Here is a 20,689-nt window from a genome sequence, read left to right as displayed (position 1 = left end):
TGCGAACACGTCAAGATGGCCGAGTTGGTCTAAGGCGCCAGTTTCAGGTACTGGTCCGAAAGGGCATGGGTTCGAATCCCATTCTTGACACATTTTTTAATTTGAAATTATTTTCTTTATTTTTTTTATTTATTCTTATTTCAAGAATATTGAAAAACATCAGAACAAATTTTGATTTATTTTTATTTTTCGATTATTTTTAAAATAATGATTTCTTTTTAAAAGGAGTCTTTGATTTTAAGAAGAATGAATTGCCATGTGTATTTTCAATCAATAGAATAAATTGCACAAGTATTTAAAAGAAAAATAAAATCCCATACTTAAGTACATTTCTTATTTTTAAATTATTTTATTTATTTTGTAATTTATTTTTTTATTTTTACGGAATTCTATGTGCATTTTAAATTTTGGCCTTTCTCAATAGGATAAACTGCATGGGTATAATAAAAAAGAAAAATAACTAAATTAATCATACTAATAATAATGGAAAATGTTTTACAAAAGACTAATGATTTGCATTCTCCAACCAACTATATATATATATTTTTTGAACCTTGTACTTCCCTTTTTCCAAATTTTCTCGCAAGCAAGTAATATTTTGGCATTGAAAAATATGCAAAAAAAAAAAAAAATGCAGCAAATGCACGTGTCTCCGCAAACTAATAAGTAGTCAAAAAAATTCTGAGATAGTCGATAATAAAAAAGAAATAATATAAATCTAATAATAGAGATATGATAAATAATTGGAACAACATAAGATTATAGATTAACAATGCAGTGAACCAGGGAAATCAGTTGAATTTGTGCTACACACTTTGATTGTCATTGATGGAACTAGCTTATCTTTTAATAAGCTGGTATAGAAGAAACTATAAGAAATTTGAGAGTGAAGGCCAAACTTTTTTTATTCCTCCCTACTGCTTTGTTTTGTTCTTTCTCTGAATCTCTCTCTTCCCATCACGGATAATTGGTGGCTTAGGATGGACTAGCCATAGACTGTGATCTTCCTTTCAATTTTGTATTACAGGATTAACAACCAAGAGACCCATACATCCTATGGAGGTGTCATCTGGGAGTTTATTTCTTCTACACCGGCGCAATTTCGAGGTATCTTGTTTTTTTTTTTTGGTACAAAGGCGGCTCACACACGACAAATGTGGGTGCAACCAAAAAAATCAAAAAAAATAATAATAATACAGAGAATAAGGCACCGACACATGGTCTTTTCAGGTGAAGCCTTCAGAGTGGTGAGCTGTGAAGGAGGCCACCCAGTTAGCAGTGCTATTCGCCTTTCTGTAGACATGTGTGGCCCGATGGAGACCACACTCATCTTTCATGGTGAGTCCATGGCGAGCCCTTGATTTTTCTAATTGACGGTGATCTTCATGCATCATGAAGGAGAGGTGGGATTGAGGAATATATCTATAGTTGACAAAATATAGTTGATTGTTGATGTCTCCATCATAAGACCAACTTAGGCCATTCTCAAGATGCCATCTTGACGAGTAAAGTATATGTTACACAATTTGTGTTCTCAGGCCCAAACTGTACATTGATGGCCAAGCATACAATTTCTTTTTCTTTTGCTAAACCGGATGTATCATGCAGCACTGATACGGATATAGTCAAAAAAGTCGAGAAACAATAGGTCCCGAAGCGCACCAAGCAACTCCCTCTCCCCAACCCAAAGAGTATTTTCGGAGTTGTTGGCCACATACGAGGCCACCCAATCTGCTGCCCCATTAACCTCTCTATACACATGCTTCGCCAGTAAGGCCATTTCGTCACAGATCACAGCTCGAATATCTCTAAACAGCGGATGATAGTCGCCCACACCTCCCACGCTCTATTGAATCCAATCAATAATTGTTGTCAAATTGCCCTCTAGCAATGCAACTTTGGCCTGCAATGCCCGCCGAGCGTAACTTAAGCCAGCCCAAGCCGTCCTCAACTCAGCCTCCGGGACCGAAGCGTCGAAGATCTGGCAACCACCAGCCGCAATCACCCTGAACTTCGGACCTTTGATGATAAAGCCAGCACCTTCCGTCCTACCGCCATCCAATATGCATCCGTCGAAATTGATCTTAAAAAAATTCGGAGGTGGAAGCTCCCAGGTGAAAAACCCCAGCATACAATCTTTATAACATACTTTTTAAGTACTTACCAAATAAGCAAGCCAGCATACTCAGAGATCTAAGCTCTTCAGTTTTGGTCTGGTGTGAGGATCCTTTCTCAGTAAATGAAGTAGGCAGAAACGATAACAAGCAACCAAATAGAAGAAATAAGTAAAAAACTTTATGGAAGGTCATATAATAAATTGACCAATGTTCTAGAAGGATAAAAGGAAGAAAATAAAATAAAAAAATCTTCTTTCAGAAAAAAAAATCAAACATGTATTAATTTATACTGATAATACAAGTAATACAAATTCTATTATTAAAACAAATAATACTTCGTATCAACCCACAGCCTTCAACCTTCCACCCATGCGAAGCAGTCCACCACGGTGGGGCCAGCTGGAAAGCGAACTAATTGGAAACGACTCCGAAAGTCAATGTCTACTTTTCAAAAGAGGTGGCTTCCTTAATTATACTACTCAAAGGAGAAGTTTAGTCCGCAGGATTAGCAACTAGGATCAAGACAGGTGACACAAAAACTTATATAGATACTCTCCATTACGTGTTCTTTGCTTCAAGCTTCCTAAAAAGTAGGCTTGGAGATTGTTCTGGGAGAAGGCATAGCGATGGGAGAGGTGAAGGAGGTGAAGTTGTATGGGTTTGTGCTCAGTGGCTACTGCACCATGGTCCACCATGCTCTTAAGCTCAAGGGCGTGGCCTACGAGTACGTGGAGGAAGACCTCCAGAACAAGAGCCAGGCGCTTCTTAAGCTTAACCCTGTTCACAAGAAGGTGCCGGTCCTGGCAGTGGATGGAAAGCCAGTAGCCGAGTCGCTTGTCATCTTGGAGTTCATCGATGAGATGTGGAAGGACCCTCCTTTTCTCCCGGAGGATCCTTACAAGAGATCCAAAGTTCGTTTTTGGGCTGATTTTGTCTACCAAAAGGTACCATAATTGCAAAGCTTCCTAACTCCTCTTTTTTTTTTTTTTTTTTTTTCTTCCTGTGGAGCATGTGCGTAGGGTTCGGGTTATATCTTTTGCACGAAGGAATGATTGTTGTTCTTTCGCAATTCTTACCATTGGATCTCTGCCCCTGCACAGCTCTCAAAGCATTCCGAGCTCCTTCATTCATCATATACATAGATTTTGAATCGACCATTGCATGACCCAATGATAGATTAATTCGTGCGAAGGAAGATAAATCCTTCTTTTTGTGCGAAAGTTGCAAACCCCCATCCATGTACATATGCATACATGCATCTGTGTTATTTTATCTCAGGTGTAGCGCCATCTATAACTGCTCCATTCACTATGTAGACTCTATGGTAGTTGAAAATTGGTGCGATGCACGAGGGTCTATTATCTCTAGCCATGACTTGGTGCAATTTAACCATGCTATGAATTCTAAATCAACATTAGTTGACTCCAACATCGGCATCGATTAATGGAGCAGCGATGTTTAGCATTTTCATATCCAAGAACAAGTTTCTAGGAAATGGTTCGACCTAAATAACATCGCATGCCAGCTTGTAACAAAGAATCCACAAGCCAACTCACTTGGGAGTTGTTGGCCCTATTTTATAGGGATGATTATCCTAAAAGGCTAAAACCAAATTGAGTTGGTAAATCCGAACCTAGTTGAGTTTGATTTCCCATTCATAAGAATAAATAAGTTCAGTTTTCTGGAGATTAACAGCCCAAACCTTATCATTAAGTCTAGTTCAAGGACACACGTACATGTTTCTTTTGCCCATATGCTTTTTTTATGACTGAAACTTCTAGGTTACGGAAGAATTTTTTATGAACTAAAACAAGCTTAAAATCCAAATATGAGTTAATTAAACTTGTCTTTTTTTTTTCACACCGACCATTACAATCACCTGTGGACATCCATCCCTAGTATCACACATGAATTATCAAAACGACGTCAGTGTGGGAGTTTTTCTTTGTTTTTTTTTTTTGTTGTGTTGTTGGTGATTGCCCATGGGAATTATGTCAGAGAGCTTTTATAATGGGCAAGCAAGGATGCAGTAACTTTATATTTTTCTTTTGATTGAAGAACAAATCATTACCTTAACAAGAGATGTATGTTGCTGCTGCAGCTGGTGCCTGGCACTTACGCTATTCAAAACACCAAAGGAGAGGAGCAACAGAAGGCAATCCAGGACTTCATTGAGAACTTGAGCAAATTGGAGGATGGAATCCAGAGAGATTTGTTCAGTGGAGGCCTATTCATCAATGGTGTGATGCCCAGCCTTCTCGATGTGATCCTGGGCTCATGCCGTGATGGATTCAAATACCTGGAAGGTCTTACTGATGTGAAATTTCTGGAAAAGGAGAGGACACCACTCCTGTGCTCTTGCATGGATGCTTTTGCAGACCTTGATGTGGTCAGAGAAACAGCAATTCCTGATGCCATGTTGCAGGAGCGCATTCGAGCTATGAGAGAGAAGGCTTCAGCATCATCAGGAGCTTGATGGTTCCTCTCAAGTCTTTGTGGCCTAATGTGATAATGTTTGAGCTTGTAAGGGAACTTTGTCCTGCTTTGATGCTAGATGAATTGATATATTATTGTTGTAATAATAATAATAAGAGGTCTATGTTTCAGCCTTTAAAATGGGTTGTGTTCCCCTATGTGTTGATGAGCTGCATTGTTAACCACCATCTTGTTCCAAAAGGGAGTGCTACCGTTTCTTAATTTATAAAATAAAATAAACTTACGAAAAGTTACAAGGGCTAGCCTTTTTCTACTTTTCGCATAGATTTTACTTGACAAAAATTCCTATTAATTTGGATAGTTGAGGATTGTGTCCAAGTTCTCAAAGAAGGGCAAATTTGGGGAGTGTTGAGAGTATTGGGAGGAGAGAAAAGACATTTCAACTGCGTGGAATGAGAATAAATCCTATGTAATTTGTGACAATCACATTAGTTTAACCTATGTGCATATGTGCACACGTGTATGTGTATATAGGTCTGTATATTTTGGTCAAGAGTAGAAGTGCAAATAAGCTGAGCTACTCGAGCTTGACTTGGATCCAAGATCGACTCGACTAGACTTAGATCCAAGCTTGACTCGATTCAATTATTGTTGAGCTCGAGTTGGGCTCAAGAAGCTTAAATAATTTCTGAGTCGAGCTCGAGGAACAAAATACTCGACTCGAAGGCTTACGAGCCAAGTCAGGTATATATATATTTCTAATAATACTGCATTTTGCTTATTATGTATATTATTAATTTAATATTTTAAAATATAATATGATTCTATAGTTTGTTTTAACTATACTTTTTAATTATAACCAAAGCTCGATTTTGAGCTCGAGTATGGCTCGGTTGATATTCAAGCCAAATCGAATCAATCTTGAGTATTGCCTTTTTTTTATTATTGACTCAACTTCATGCTTGGATATTAAGACTCGATCGATCTCGAGTCGAATTTCGAGCATGAGTATTTTGAATCTCGAGCCTCTAGTTAGTCGATCGAACTCAGCTCAATTGCACCCCTAGTCAAAAAGCTTAACCAATAAGTCTCGGATAAGATTTAATGAACAGAGCTGAGTACTCCATGACCTAGAACGGAATCAAAAGTTTTGGAAGTGTGGCAACTCTAACCAGTTCGCAATTAGCCGGTCCGGAGTCAATCTCAAGCCAAGAAATTCCCACCTGCAACCTGCAACATGATACAGTCATATAGTTTGCTGTGTGGGCAGTTGTTGCTTGCCACCATTAATATAAGAGCATATTTGTTTCTTGGTGCCTAAGCTTGTTTCCCATTCTTCGCAGAAGAAGACCAGGACTAGATTTACTTCTCCCCTTAATTAAAATTCCTTAGCAGCTACGAATACGCTTGGTGGCCACCCAAATTTATGACTCCATGTGTGACCCAGACATTATTTAGGTTTTCGACACTTGAAACTAATGTAGCACATGAACCCCATATGACATGTAAAATGGGACCCGCACAAGAAAGGTAGAACCTAGGAGCTCAAGTCGCGTGCAGATTAGCTTCACCTAATTAATATGATATATCAGAAAGAATGACTTGAGTTAACAGTCTGTTAGTTTTCTATCAGGCTATCATTAATTTTTAAACCATATGTTGCTTGCTTAAATTTTTTCATGATATATTAATGTAAATACTTAAAAGAAAAATATTTTCAATGCTTAACATCAGTGTCATACAATCTTGATGGATCTTATCTCATTCAAACTATATCCTTCCAGACTAATCTGCATTGTTAAAAAAAGCCATGATCTTTTGCTTCTAACTGTGTAATGCATGGACCAACTTAATCTAGGATTAAAAATGGAGCAGGTGAGAATGGCATCATCAACAAGTACATGACGACTCTTCATTGGTAATAGCCACCGCAAGAGAGTTTTGCGAGCTAGAAGCCCATCTCATAAAGGTCTGTTTAATGTTTCTGTGTTGTAGCATCTAGTGGTTGAACATCTGCTATTTTATTCTCAAACAAACACTCGTTTAAGATCGAAGAAGATAACTAACAATTTAATACATGTTAAGTAGGTAAAAATTTCATAAGAGGGCTGTCATCCATGGACATTGGCAATATTAGAAGCTTAGATCAAAGTCCAGATCGTTGTAACATGTCAACTTGGATCAGTTCTCAGTTTTGTCCATACGGACGCAGTCTGGAGACGCCACTTGACCCGTTCCCACCATAGGAGTTCATGCACCATGTTTGGTGAATGTTTTGTTTACTTGGCAATAGAAGAGGTTACTTGGTAACGTTGTCAAGGATGTCAATTTATTAAAGTCTCTTGTCTTGATATATGTGTGAAGAGTGGATTGCCAAGGGCAAACAAACTCATATAGAAATGGACTAGATGAGAGTCCACTTAGTTAATTCTAAGCTCACACACACACACACACACAGAGAGAGAGAGAGAAATTCTGGTTAGTTCTTAGCCTTGTCCATCCAGATCCAATCCAAACCTTGACCGAATCAATTCCAACCTGGAAGGTGGGACAATCACATTAATTATTAGTTTTCATTTATTGTTTCTTGAACCTTGTGCTAACCAATGAGCAAAATAACATATATGCATCAGCTCCTATGAATACTCAAATTTCTGATCAGTTTCTCTACTTGACTAAGCCTCAACCATAGGATCAAAAGTCTCTCCTATGAATAACTCCACATGTTCCCTTATAAAAGACAAACTTTGTCCTTTTCCATTAGTTAATAAATTCACTGCCTAAGCCTATTGCATATATTTTTCAGGTTTTTTTGTTGAAAGAAGGATAAGAAATCCAGACTCATATGATCAGGATATACTTGAGAGGCAACGTTAAGAGTGTCCCTTGTGGGCATCTAGTCGACCTTGCACTCGTCTATTTTTCTTTCCGGTTGTTGTTGTTGTTTGTACTAGTCTATTATGAATTTAATACGTACCTTTCCACAAGCTGACCAAACTTAAGATACAAGAAAAAGAATGAGGAAGAAGAGCATCAGCACAGAGAAATTCTATATATTATAGGCGTTGGAAGCTTTGCTTGCAAGAGAGTTTTTGGAGATCATTGGGTGGAGAGAGCAAGGATGGCAGAAGCAAAGGGAGTGAAGGTGCACGGGTTTTGGGCCAGCCCTTACTGTCTCATGATCCACCATGCCCTTAAGCTCAAGGGCGTGGCCTACGAGTACGTGGAGGAAGACCTCCAGAACAAGAGCGAGTCGCTCCTTGAGCTGAATCCGGTCCACAAGAAGGTGCCAGTCCTTGTGGTGGATGGCAAGCCAATAGCGGAGTCGCTTGTCATCTTGGAGTTCATCGATGAGATGTGGAAGGAACCACCCCTCCTTCCGGAGGATCCCTACAAGAAAGCCAAGGTCCGGTTTTGGGCAGATTTCTTCTACAAGAAGGTACAGCACTCGACTCTTCTAATTCTATTATTGCATGTATCTTAAAAATAAAGTTGGAGGAGGCAGGTTTTTTATCATTCTCCAAAATTGACTCAGAATAAGTACAATTTTAGCAATTTTTAATTTTGGTGAATTGCATTTATTAAACCAATTTAGAACAAATACATCCGCAACTATTTGAAAATACAATATCTAACAACTAAGGATGCATATCTATCACCACAAGATAGAACTCGTATAATTTGCAATATATGATGCTATCCAATCTGCTGCACTGTTAGCTTCTTTGCAAATATGTTTAATGAGAAGTCTTTAACATTTTTATTACACATGATATATTTTCCCATGCAGCACGCAACGCTGCTATTGGAACTATGATATCAAATAATTTTAACAAAATTTAGCAAATTTACAAAATTTTTAGCCCAAAAAAAAGGAAGATTAGCCAAATTTTTTGTGATGTGAATATGATTGTCGATGAAGCCAAGGAGTCTGAAAGGCTATGTAGAAAATGGAAACTGAGTTCCCTCTTTCGTATGCCCCTCGTACATTAGATATAAAGCAGGAAGAGAAAAAGTATCATACGCCTGTTTCAAAAAATCAAAGTCTTATGTCCCTAAGCAGGTATATCTCCAATTATAACTTTTACTAGCTAATCCTCGAGTTTTTAGTTCAGCCAGACGGCCAAATTATTACAAACTTTTCAGTATGGTAAATGTCAGCTTTCAAAGGCACAATCTTTCAAGGATTAGATGCATCTAATAGCATACCTTTTATGATCAATCTCATTCAAAATTGTGATTGTGACAATAAACACTGAACTTGCAGTTTGTGGCCGCTTTCTATGCTATCACGGAGTCTGAAGGCGAGGCCCAGGAGAAGGCAACCAAGGAACTCATAGAACACCTGGCCACTCTAGAGAATGGCAGTCGAAAGGACTTATCAAGTAAAGGCCCATTTATCAACGGAGAGAAGCCTGGCCTCCTCGATGTGATAATCGGCTCCAGTTCTTCAGGATTTAGGGTTCTCGTGGATCTTGTTGGAATGGAACTATTGGAGAAGGAGAAGTTGCCATTCCTGCACTCCTGTGTAGCTTCCTTCGTAGACCTTGAGGTGACCAAGGACACGGTTATTCCCCATGAAAAGATGACCGGTCTCATCCTTGCCGTGAGGGAGAAGGCTCTTGCATCTGCTCCAAAGTAACCTATTTCTTTGGCCAAGCATGAGAATGTTTACCTTCCCTGAGTTGGCAGCGCGCATGGATGCTCTCAGCTTTATTGCGATGTTTGGTTTCAGTACTTTGTGGACTGTTTTATTTCCTAAGATAAGAGCTGTGTTTGTTTGTTTTTGTGAAGTTGAGTTTTGGTAATGTTACGAATAAACTAGTAAGCATAATAACAAATCTAAGTCCCGTGTTTTTTTCTTTTACCGGCAACAAGAAAAAGGTCAGGAAGTCAGAGAGATTTTGATTTTCCTCTTATATATGGAATTGAATCGGGATTGCAGAGAGCTCATGCACGTTGAGTGAGGAGGAAAATAGGTCCCTTGAGACGTTGGCCGACTATGGTTGACACCGAGGCAGTGGAGGGACTGCGGGTTTGTGACCTCCTTGTCCCGGGCGGGGCTGCCTGGGATGAGGAGAGGGTGGGTTACATGTTTGGGGCACGCTTGGCTGAGAGGGTTAGGTCCCTTCCGATCCCGGGGCATGCGGGTCCGGATACCCGGGTGTGGAGCATGTCGTGCAGGACCGGAGTGAGGGTGGGGGACCTCTCCCGTGTGCTCCGGCCAGAGCATGAGCCAGGGCCGGATTGTGCTTGGGTCTGGCGCCTAGGCCTCCATCCGAGGGTCGCACTGTTCTTATGGAAGGTCGCTTGGGTTCGGCTTCCGACAAGAGCAGTATTGAGTGAGCGGGGCTTGAGGTTGTCCCCAGAGTGCGTGGCATGCGGAGCTGAGGAGTCGGTGGACCATGTACTGTTTCAGTGCAGATGGGCGAGGGCGGCGTGGTGTACGGCGGGGCTGCCATGGGATGGTTGGACCCAGGGGGACCAGTTCTTACGAACTATCCGCTGGTGGTCGAGTAACCCATTGACTCGCCAAGAGGCGGTTAGAGCGACCTGCACAGCATACCAGATATGGCTGGCTAGGAATGCTCGAACCTTTGGTGAGCAGAGCAAGTCGCCAAGGCTCGTGGCGGAGAGCGCCCGGGCGCAGGCGGCAGAGTTTAGTTGTCCCTTCTCCTTAGACGGACTTTTGATAGCTCGGGATATCTGGGGTTCCCCTTCTGCCTTGGCAGCTTCTCACACGGTGTTTTTCACCTGGGAGCCCCCACCCCCAAGCTTCCTCAAAGTCAATTTTGATGGATCCGTGCTGGATGGTGGCACGATAGGTGGAGCGGGTTTTGTTATTCGGGACCCTACCTCCAGGGTTGTGGCGGCAGGAGGCTGTCAGGTATTTGACTGTACGGTCCCTGGAGCGGAGCTGAGAGCTGCCTGGGCGGGTCTTCGACACGCTCAGCATGTGCTCTCAGCTAGATCTGTCATCTTGGAGGGTGACTCGGCTACGGTCATTAGTTGGATCCAGGGAGTCTGAGAGCTGGTGCTACCGACCATCCCTTAGTCCGCGATATCGGGTTGATGATGAGGGACGGAGGGGTGGTCCAGGCGAAGCATGTGTTCCGAGAAGCCAATGGGGCTGCGGATTGGGTGGCCACGTATGTGGCCAACCATGCCGGGAGCACCTTATGGGCTGGGGACGGGGAGCTGCCTCGGGAGCTCCGGGATGTCTTGTTTTCCGATTTTATTGGGTGTATCCGTACACGTGTTGTATAGATCGCCCGGTTTAGCAAAAAAAAAAAAAAAAAAAAGAGGAGGAAAATAGGTGCACATATTTTTCATCATAATATCATGACAAGAATAAAAAAAAATTATTAGAAGATTGTGTGTCATTATTAGCATGCTTTTGCCTACAAGGAAGACATAATTAGTTATACATCACAAAAAAATATTTACCCTGTTACTCTCAAAACAGGAAATTTTCGGGTAGGGGGCAGCTGGAAACTTGCAAATCTTGTAAGAAGCCCAGAGTGGGCTTCCCTTCATCAATTAGAGACCTTTCAAGTTAGAGGGCTGGGCCAAGCTCTATTAAATCTCGGCTCACTACTACGGTAAGCTTCCCACAGCTACAACCTCTTCAATTTGGCATTATCCTAAATGTCAAATATTTTTCCTATGGCTTTGGATCCCTAGGTTAAAGACCTCTGATAGTTTCTTCACCAAGGTTAAACAAAAAATAAAGACAACTTTGGATAGCATAAAATTTAACACTACTCAAGCGAAGAATTTAATCCTAGCCGTGAAAGCACGAAGGGACGATATGAAGGTGAGTGCTCAACATCTGCAGAAATGGTGCGAGCTCAAAGTGCTATGCAAACAATTTACGATGCATAACAACTGCTATCAGTTTCAGATTCGAGATGCTAACTTACATAATAATTCTACAATTTAAAGAGACATGTCCATATTCATCTCAAGCATCTCATGCTATGAACATTAGCAGATGCACACGTACTATATAATGAGGGGTTTCCAAGGAGCGTACATGATAACTTTCAGCAGCAGTGACGCTTGGAGAAAATATACTACCTTATGCAAATGGCAGACAATAAAGAATGGCCATAGAGCACAAACTCCAGAATATCTGCTTCTGCGAGGATGTAGACAAAATATGGTTGAAGACAGTGACCCAAGCAGGACAACTTAGTGGGGATAAAGCTTGGAGCCATATCATCAAATAGAATAATGCAGTAATAAACATCGAAAAGTACAGCTATATATTGCATGTCAAGCTCATGGGCCAAAGCCTTCAATAATTGCAAAGCCATTCCTGAGTTGTCAACAATTTAATTAATAGTTGATTCCATTGGGACAAGTTGCATGAGCAAAGTTTGTCTAAATAATGAGACAACCTTGGTGACCATCAGCTATAAAACTTTTGTCTAAATGACCCAAAAGAAAAGCAGTGTACTTGAATGCGACAAAAAAACGGATGATAAGATCAATGTAAAAATATCACCAATTGATGGAAGTATGAGGTTATATCTTTTCCGACATAGCATACAAGAAAAAATATCCCAAGGTCAAATCTCGATCGTTCCTTCTTATACCAATTCACCAGGGTAACTGATGCAAAGAGTAACGTTGGTAGGACTGGAATAATAATTATAAATACGACCAATGTGATGATATGGCATTTTCACAGCCTAGGTCATCAAGCTCATGACATTCTAGAGTGGAACCACTGAAATGCCTTCCATGAAGAGAATGGCAGTAATAGACAAAGGGGGATCGATCTGGGCCAAATTAAGTAAATGAAATTAGCCACAAAAAAAAAAGTACTGCAAGCATTGCCAGGAGGGAATTCAAAACGGAAGCTTCAGACATAACAAATAATCAGTACAAAGCAAAGGGAACAGATGTCCCAAAACTTCTAGAAAACGAATCCATCACAGCTATAGGAAACAATCTCTAAATGCAATAGTAAACTCACCACACTTCCACCCAATCACTTTGCATCATTAATTATCGCCCATAAAATCAAAAATTTCTTTTGAGTAAACAAATCTCAAAAGCATTGTGCTTTCTGCTTTTACTGTCTCAGCTCTTTGAGGCCTGCTTCTCTTTGACCTTCTGGATCTTCAAGACTTTCTTAACAATCTTCTGCTCTTCCACCAGAAAAGCTCGGATGATCCTGCAGAAAAAGCTAGGAGATGAGAAACAATGACAAAAGACATGAATCACCAGCAGAACGAGTCAAAGAACAGTTACTGACCTTTCTCGGACTGCACCTCCAGATAAAACACCACCATAAGCACGATTCACAGTCCTCCGACTTCTAGACAATCTGGACCTCTTGTACTCAGCAGGCCTTAAGTGAGGAATCTGAAAGTAATGTCCAAATATTACAATATATCATGTTCTCAAGGTTATTCGTAACACAGAACTTGAACATGAAAATTCATTTAAGGGGTGTTTGGTATGGGGTGGACCCCTCCCCAGATCAAGAGTGATATGCTTGGAGGTGATAAGCTCACCATGTTTAGTTGCACTATAGTGATCCTATATGGCAGCCATTCCAAATCAGCCCCACTTCTCGAATCACCTTCCAAACCGGTCATAAGAAACCATCCTGGATGGAAATCCAAGATCACCCCATGGTAGTGATAATGGGCTGAAATTTGGAGCAAAAATGCCCCTTAATCCAGCAAGAAAAATTGGTATATCAATATACCATTATTATACCAATATCATATATCATATTATATTGACATTATATATGTAATATTTATGACATATAATATATTAGTAATAATATAATTATGATATTATTATTCTGGTATATTTTTAAATTATAATAAAATATATTATTGCATTTTATATTATATTATGAAATTATTAAATATATTACTTCTATTTGCCTCATTTTATATTTAATATATTACTTCTTTTACTTCTATTCAATAGTAACAATTAGTATATTTTTGTAGGATTAACAAAATTATAGAATCAATAAATATAATTTTATAGACCATATCCGGGGTAGTTTTGATATTATATGGTTAACAATCTTGGATTCCTATAGAATACCAAACAAGTTATTCATAGATATCTAAGGATCTTTAATCATTGGAACATAGCATACCAAACGCAGTAATCTTATATCATCGAAGATCAAAGTACCTTAGAATAAGGATCAGGAGTGATCTAAAATCAATCACCTTAGTGATCCCATTGGATCACCAAATGCCACCTTAAGTAAAACAAAAAGAATCAACCGTTTAAGCAATTCAGACATATTGATTCAACTTCATATTCTCACATAAATGTCCTTCAAGAGTCACAACTCAAATTAACAGAAATCACCGAAACAACAGGCTCATAAGAACAACTACACTAAATCCATAACAACAAGCCCAAACCTTAACCCATTCGATGTCATTTTATCAAAATGAACAGCAAATTCAACAACAATTGCCTTGCATATATGTCTTGAAACAGCGGTAATAACAATAATGACTAACATATCACAATGTAATCAAGAATCCACAAAAGATGCTGCAACTTTGATGACTAGTCATCAACATTACATCAGCCTTCCAATTGTATGAACCAACATCTGAGATTTGCAATAGCAAATACACATTTTTTCAAAATATATATCATACCAGTTCCAAACAGCAAATTCCAAATTCAAAACTTCTAGTATACCAACTTTGCAAGAAAATATCATTAGTGGAGTATATCCTTCTGGAAAAATAATTCCTACCATTTTTTTTGTTTAAAATGTACTAAAAAAACCAAGCTACTCGACTTTCTTATTGATGGAAGGACAGATATTTATATCCTACGTCAGAATTAGATTGCTATTTATCCATAAACAAAAAAAATGTGTATATTTTATTAGATATGGATTCTTGACAACTATACACTTAATAGAAGTTGTTCTTTTGGATACACTGACTCAAAGAAAATCAAAAGAACTCACACTACTCACTTGTATAATTCTCTTAATTTATTCAAAATCTCATATACACTGCATCAATAGTGTCTACATAAAACCCTCTGATTCTATGGATAAGTTAAATGACAGTGTAGAATATTACGTCCAATACTTGATGATTAAGCTATTTGTTTTTATTTTAGTGATGTGATAATGAACAAAAAAAATCATCTCTAGTCTAAAAGGAACAGCCAAAAACCACCTAGCATATGGCATGCATATGACTATGGAAACACAGAGGAAAAAGGGAAAGTGGATCGGATATTATCCGTTTGGATCCGTTTTCGTATGCAAATCTATTCAGATATGGATAGAAGTTTGAGTATCTGATTAATATCCCTATCCATATCCATATCCATATCCGTCAAAAAAATTGAATATGGATATGGATAGACAACTATCCGATCCGTATCCGAATATTCGATTCCATTTGTAATTTTTTTAAAATTTTATATAGAACTCATGAACTTTTAAGAAAAACAAATGACCATGTTAACATGTTATTAACTCAATTTATCATCCACTTAGTAATATCTTTGATTCTGTGGTAATAAAGTTTAATAATCTGATTCATATTCATATTTATATTCATACTTTGGTATCCGATTTGTATCTATATCCGTTTAAAATAACTATGGATATGAATTTTTGCATCCAACTAGTATCCACATCCGTATCTGCATTCGTCAAACAAAAACAAATATGGATATGGATATATCTGATCCATATTGCATTGGACTTCAGCCCTAGGACATATGCATGGCTGCAAACAATATGGAGGAATGCCACAGAGGAAAAAACAGCTTGTATACAGAAGGCCGATAATATGGCCTTAATAGCAAAGAATCTTTATAAATAGAAACATCAGATGATAAAACCTATAATATAGGTATTATGTAACACGGAAATACAAAGGTTTGCCAAATGAATAAAAAAAGGAGCACAAAGTATGAAGGCATTTGCAAGAAATAAACTAAATGGCAGCTAACATTGACAAATAACATCAGTGAACCACACCAGCACCTAAAGTACAGAGAATCTTTAATTGATCACTCTGTCCTCCAATTTTAAACATAAGATAGCATATCACAAGTTGTCAATGCCAATTTTTTGTGAAACATTTCATTCATTTACTATCTCATTTTACATTCAACACTCCTAATTGCCTAAGTAGCATCTATTTGACTTACCAAGGCAGCTCTGCAAAATCTAGGTTGTAATTGAAGGCCACACTCACAAACTCCGTGGTCTACAAAATTCTCTTTTCATGTGGGATATACTATCATTTTCCATTAGTCGATCCTTTTCCACCAAAAGCTTATATGCCATGAGTGCATCTCTGCAACCTTGTACCTCTTGGTACTAATTTCTAGAAGATTGAAATCATAATTTTTAAACCAGTGACTTCTACAACACAAAAGGCAGCTGAAACCTTCTAATCAATGCAAATTTTACAAAATTGGTTCAGAAAACTCTGAATTGACCATAAAAGTATAACATATCACATGAATCTAACCACATGGTGTGGTTTGAGCCATACAAAAAAGTTCAATAAAAAAAAAGATTAAAGAGAAGATTGAGCAACAAACAATATTTGATGCCTTACATTGTTCACACTAACATGACCTCAAGGAAATGCAATTGCATTATAGTTAGCATAACTCAAACAATTTTAAACTGTCAATTGGAAGGGATATATTTGCTAACATTCTAAGACATGAATTGTCTTTCAGATTTAACAGGCTTAACTAACGTAATGGAGAGTGCATTTGGATACCAAAGTATGTGCTTCACATCGGGATGATCTGAATGTCATAAGGACTTTGTTATGCTCCAATTTTGCTTCATGCTACTAGATATATAGGAGATTGTACGCATCTTATATTTTAAATGAAATATTCAACTCGTCACTTCCATCTTGAGTTAACCAAGGTAATTGACTAAATCCATAACTACCGCACTAATCTACATTTATCCAAGATTGATATTTTCCAACATAAAGATCATATTAGTATCCCATACATCATAAACATGGTAGTATCCTAATGATACACTTCTGGAAAAATTAACATAGTTTTCACGTATTATCGTAGCAATCATCAGAATGTAAATCTCATAAACATCCCAAGCATATATCTAAGCCCTAACATCAATACAATTACATACGCACAGAACTAATAATCCACAAAACCAATTGCTCAAATTAAAATGCTAATTAGGGGGAAAGAAACAGAGTGAACTCAAGCAATACACAAGTGTCAGTTCTAGAGAAGATAACGGCGAATAGGATCGCATACCCCTTGGATTCTCTTGCCAGTGACCGGGCATTTCGGTCCGCTGGCTCTCTTTTTGGTGTACTGGTACACAAGCCTCCCACCTACGTTTTCGAATCAAATCCAATCAATACAATCCACTAAATTCCACAAAATCCATAACAAAACATGGATCCAAAATCCCATAAACCCTAGCTTCCCAATTAAACGAGATTATAAAAAAAAGCACAACCAAACTCGAATCGGAACGGAAGAAAACAAAAAAATGGATCAAACGAAAGCGGGAAGCCCACGAATAGATCTGAGACCCCAGAAACCATCCAAGCAGGCGGCAAGATGAGATCGTTACCTGGGGTTTTGACAACCCTAGTCTGGTTCGACTTGGTGGCGTAGCTGTGGCGCTTCCGATACGTTAATCGCTGCACCATCTCGGCCTCCGCACTCTCCCTCCCCCTTTCTCTTCTCTACTTCGAGGCAGCAAGGAGCGACGCACCGCGCCGGAGAGGCTATAAATAGGCGGTGTTGAAAAGAAAAAACCTAGATCCGACGGATCAAATTCATCTGATTTAACGGATACAATCCGCTCTATAACTTGCTCGCTTTGGACTGGTTTGGTGTCAATCGATGGACGGACTCTTGCTTATATTTTTCTGATTTTTGCTGAACCAGTAAACTTGCGCGAGCTTAAAGAAGAAATATAGCCTATGACTTATAATTGACTATAAGTAAATTATTAAAAAAAATATTGTACCGTGCTGATGGCGATATATATATAAAATTATATAGAAACTATCTTGTGAATTGCAGTGTTAGATTGGTATAAATAAATTATAATTTTATCAAAAAAATAAAATTATTTAAAATACAATGTTACTATTAAAGTTTGGATTTTTTTTAAAAAAAAATATTACATGGCATGAGGCTACTTCTTGGCCAAAGGCATATTATAGCTTGTGTGACATTGAATATTTAAGTAGCCCAGAGGAAATAGAAAATAGGGGAATTTGCTTCGCGGTCCAAATTTTGACCCCTGTATAATGAATAGTCCCTGTTGACTGTGCATTTAATAAGCGGTCCAAAGACATATCAAATCTCAAAAGGAGACCAAAATACCCCTGACCTGTTTCCTCTTCCGTCGTTCCTCGTATGCATGTCTTCATTTGAACGAGCCCTATTCAAAGTCCCTCAATTCCAGCCCTCGTTCGTCCCCAATCTTCGTATCCTAATCCTCTCTTCCGACGGAAAGAATTCCATAAAAATCTCGCCCGATTCCGCTTGATTTGAATGCCTCGGTTTCGAACCCTAGAACTGCAAATCACTTCCCAACGGTACTCGATCTTCCTCTTTTCCCCTGTTTAGCCGTTCCCCTTTTGGAAAAGTAGAACCCTTCCGATCCGATTCTGAGGAGCAAGGAGATTATTTTCTGTCCCCTTCGAACCGACTTCGCCCTGTTCGTTTGTAGCGGAAGCTTAGGCGGAAGCAAGGAGATATTTTCTGCATTCCTTCAACAGGTTTGTCACCGCATACTTTCTCGAATAATGTATTGAACACGGACGTGATATGCAGTATTGTACGGCATTCCAGGTAGTTGTTGGAATGGTCCAGTGGTTTTGCGGGATTAATGGACAGAGAGGTTGTGGTAGCACATTTGAGAAATTTGTTGTGGAAAATTTCTTCCATTCCGTGCTAATTGTTTACTTTGTTTTAGTTTTTAGGATGATTTATTTTTTGTTGATATTATCAAAAACATAATTTGTAACTATATTTGTGATGCAGAAATCTAAGATGGCCCCAAAGCAGAGTATCGGCCAAAAATCCTCTGTTGGCCCGAGTACTATGTTAATGGAAGATGTTATTTCAACCACTTTGTAAATTTTATGGTCACCCTAATCCCATTCATGTCTGATGAACAGAAGGAAAGAATACGTGGCACTCCATTTGGGCACATGCTAGGTCTACCGTATATAAAACAGAGTAGGCCTGTCTTGGACACATTGCTCTCCCTTTGGGATAATGTTGAGGAGGGTTTTTGGTTTGGTAGGGTTATAGTGCCTTTTGTAGGGACTGATTTCGCACTAATCCTTGGTTTGAGTGCGACGGGTGATGAGGTGCAACTGCATAGGAAGGGGAGGGTTACGTGTGACCTCATCAACCGGTTTTTTGATGGTGACCACCAGAAAGCCAGTAGAGATGCAATTAAAAGTAGATTACAATTCCTTGTCGGTAAGAGCAGTCGACAAGATGTGGAGGATTTTACAAAATTATGGGTTCTTTATCTTTTTGGGACCATCCTCTTCCCAACCGTACGCTACTATGTCCCTAAGACATTATGTTCATATGTCGATGATTTAGACCGCTTAGGTTCGTATAGTTGGGGTCTTGCCGTTTTCTCTTTTCTTCGGCAGCAAATACCTAGTCTAGCCGATAGTGTGAAGACTAGGAACGTCACAGGCAAAGGGGTTGGTAGATACATGGATGGCTGCACGGTCGCCTTGGTGGTAAGCATCATAAGATGTTTTTTTTAAATTTCATTGTTACGATATATATATATTTAGATGTAATTTGATGTTTACAATAATGAATGGCAGGTATGGGCTGTTGAGCATGCTAACAGCATTGCTGGAAGGCACCGGCCACCGTTCATGTATCCACGTCTCGTACGCTGGAACAACACCCCATTTCCCCGCAGGGTGGACGTGATTGCGGATGTTATGAAAAATTTAAAACGATTTGAGGTTTGAATGTTGAATTCTTACATTGGAAATATTTTAACTTGTACGTTAATTTAACTGTTCGAATGCTTTAGGTTATTGAGAAGTTAGAACCAAGAGAGGAGGAGTTGCACCTTCTCTCAGCTGGAAGGCCACAATTACGTGTGCCTGATGAGAGGCGTACGGAGACAGAACATCAACAATCCGTGCACGACGGAACTCAGGTATTAGCAGCTTACTGTGACATAGCATTTACAAACACAAATATATGCACTTTTGAATTGGCATGCACTTTTCACTTGTCGGCACATAGTTCAAGTCTGCACACATTGATGTATGCCTATAGTTTGTTCAATTCATACAAGCTAATTCATTATTGTGTTGTTTTAGATTCCGTCATCCAGCCAAAGTGATCGACATCCACTGCGGGAAATTCACACACGTATCACAGTGCTTGAGACGTGTTTGGTACAACATGGTTTTAGTTTAGCAGACCCTCATCCTATTGGGGATGTTGAGAATACCCGCATAGAACAGCTCGATAAGAGGGTGTCGACAATAGAGAAGGTCCTACGAGATAAGGGCCTTCTGGTTGATGACAAACCTGGTGGGCATGCTACTGTTCCTCCTGAGGTAAGCATGCTTCCTCTGTATAAGGTCTGACAAGTTAACTACCAGTTCTAGTATGAATCGACTTGCTTGATTTAAACAACCTCTTTCTTGGTTACGTGAAGGAGCATACTACAGTTGATCCACCTATTCACGACGATGCTCTTCATAAAGATCATATGCAGCATAGTGCTGATTCGGTGGAGGTATGTAATTTTTTGGTACGTAGTGTTCGCAGTTTTGAGAATGGTAGTATAAATTGTCTTGAAATGCATTTTCAAATCAGGTTATTTCGTCCACTGATGCTGAAGCTAAGAAGAAACAGAGAGCTCCCAGGTCATATGTGTCCTCCTTATGCAAGCGCGTGAAGCTGGGAGCACGCGAGCGCAAGCCATCGGAGAAAGCGAAGGCCATATCAGACCAGCCAAAGACCTATAAAAGGGCTAAAAAAAGGGTCAAAGTTGCCGAAAAAGGTGAGGTTTGTACGGGAATTACTATTGTGTCTGAGGATTCGCCCGCTCGGTCAACCAACATATTCGACCCACCGAC

General features: G+C 39.2%; 4 protein-coding genes and 1 non-coding gene across 5 annotated transcripts; 4 read left to right on the top strand and 1 right to left on the bottom strand.

The window, feature by feature from the left end:
• The first annotated feature begins 9 nt into the window (after positions 1 to 9).
• Positions 10 to 90, top strand: TRNAL-CAG (transfer RNA leucine (anticodon CAG)). The gene has a single exon. It is a non-coding gene; the product is annotated as a tRNA-Leu (tRNA).
• A 2,558-nt stretch (positions 91 to 2,648) lies between these two features.
• On the top strand, positions 2,649 to 4,733 carry LOC103703143 (glutathione S-transferase U10-like). Its single transcript, XM_008785890.6, has 2 exons — positions 2,649 to 3,061; positions 4,219 to 4,733. The coding sequence occupies exons 1-2, from the start codon at positions 2,744 to 2,746 to the stop codon at positions 4,591 to 4,593; spliced, it is 693 nt and encodes a 230-aa protein (XP_008784112.4). The 5' UTR covers positions 2,649 to 2,743; the 3' UTR covers positions 4,594 to 4,733.
• A 2,587-nt stretch (positions 4,734 to 7,320) lies between these two features.
• LOC103703156 (glutathione S-transferase U10-like) lies at positions 7,321 to 9,415 on the top strand. The gene is made up of 2 exons (XM_008785911.6): positions 7,321 to 7,992; positions 8,821 to 9,415. The coding sequence occupies exons 1-2, from the start codon at positions 7,675 to 7,677 to the stop codon at positions 9,193 to 9,195; spliced, it is 693 nt and encodes a 230-aa protein (XP_008784133.4). The 5' UTR covers positions 7,321 to 7,674; the 3' UTR covers positions 9,196 to 9,415.
• A 140-nt stretch (positions 9,416 to 9,555) lies between these two features.
• On the top strand, positions 9,556 to 10,581 carry LOC149753222 (uncharacterized). Its single transcript, XM_089924081.1, has one exon. The coding sequence runs from the start codon at positions 9,556 to 9,558 to the stop codon at positions 10,579 to 10,581; it is 1,026 nt and encodes a 341-aa protein (XP_089780207.1).
• Positions 10,582 to 12,408: 1,827 nt separating this feature from the next.
• On the bottom strand, positions 12,409 to 17,428 carry LOC103703165 (large ribosomal subunit protein eL34). The gene is made up of 4 exons (XM_008785923.4): positions 17,170 to 17,428; positions 16,845 to 16,924; positions 12,820 to 12,929; positions 12,409 to 12,738 (listed from the first exon to the last, which is right to left on the bottom strand). The coding sequence occupies exons 1-4, from the start codon at positions 17,246 to 17,248 to the stop codon at positions 12,645 to 12,647; spliced, it is 363 nt and encodes a 120-aa protein (XP_008784145.4). The 5' UTR covers positions 17,249 to 17,428; the 3' UTR covers positions 12,409 to 12,644.
• Between the last annotated feature and the right edge of the window lie 3,261 nt (positions 17,429 to 20,689).

The sequence above is a fragment of the Phoenix dactylifera genome, chromosome 7, assembly GCF_051530095.1.
Source record: "Phoenix dactylifera cultivar Ajwa chromosome 7, Ajwa_hap1_PhDact_Kaust_v1.1, whole genome shotgun sequence".
NCBI lineage: Eukaryota > Viridiplantae > Streptophyta > Magnoliopsida > Arecales > Arecaceae > Phoenix > Phoenix dactylifera.
The sequence above is the reverse complement of the archived record's forward strand: the minus strand, read 5'-3'. Positions and strand labels throughout refer to the sequence as shown.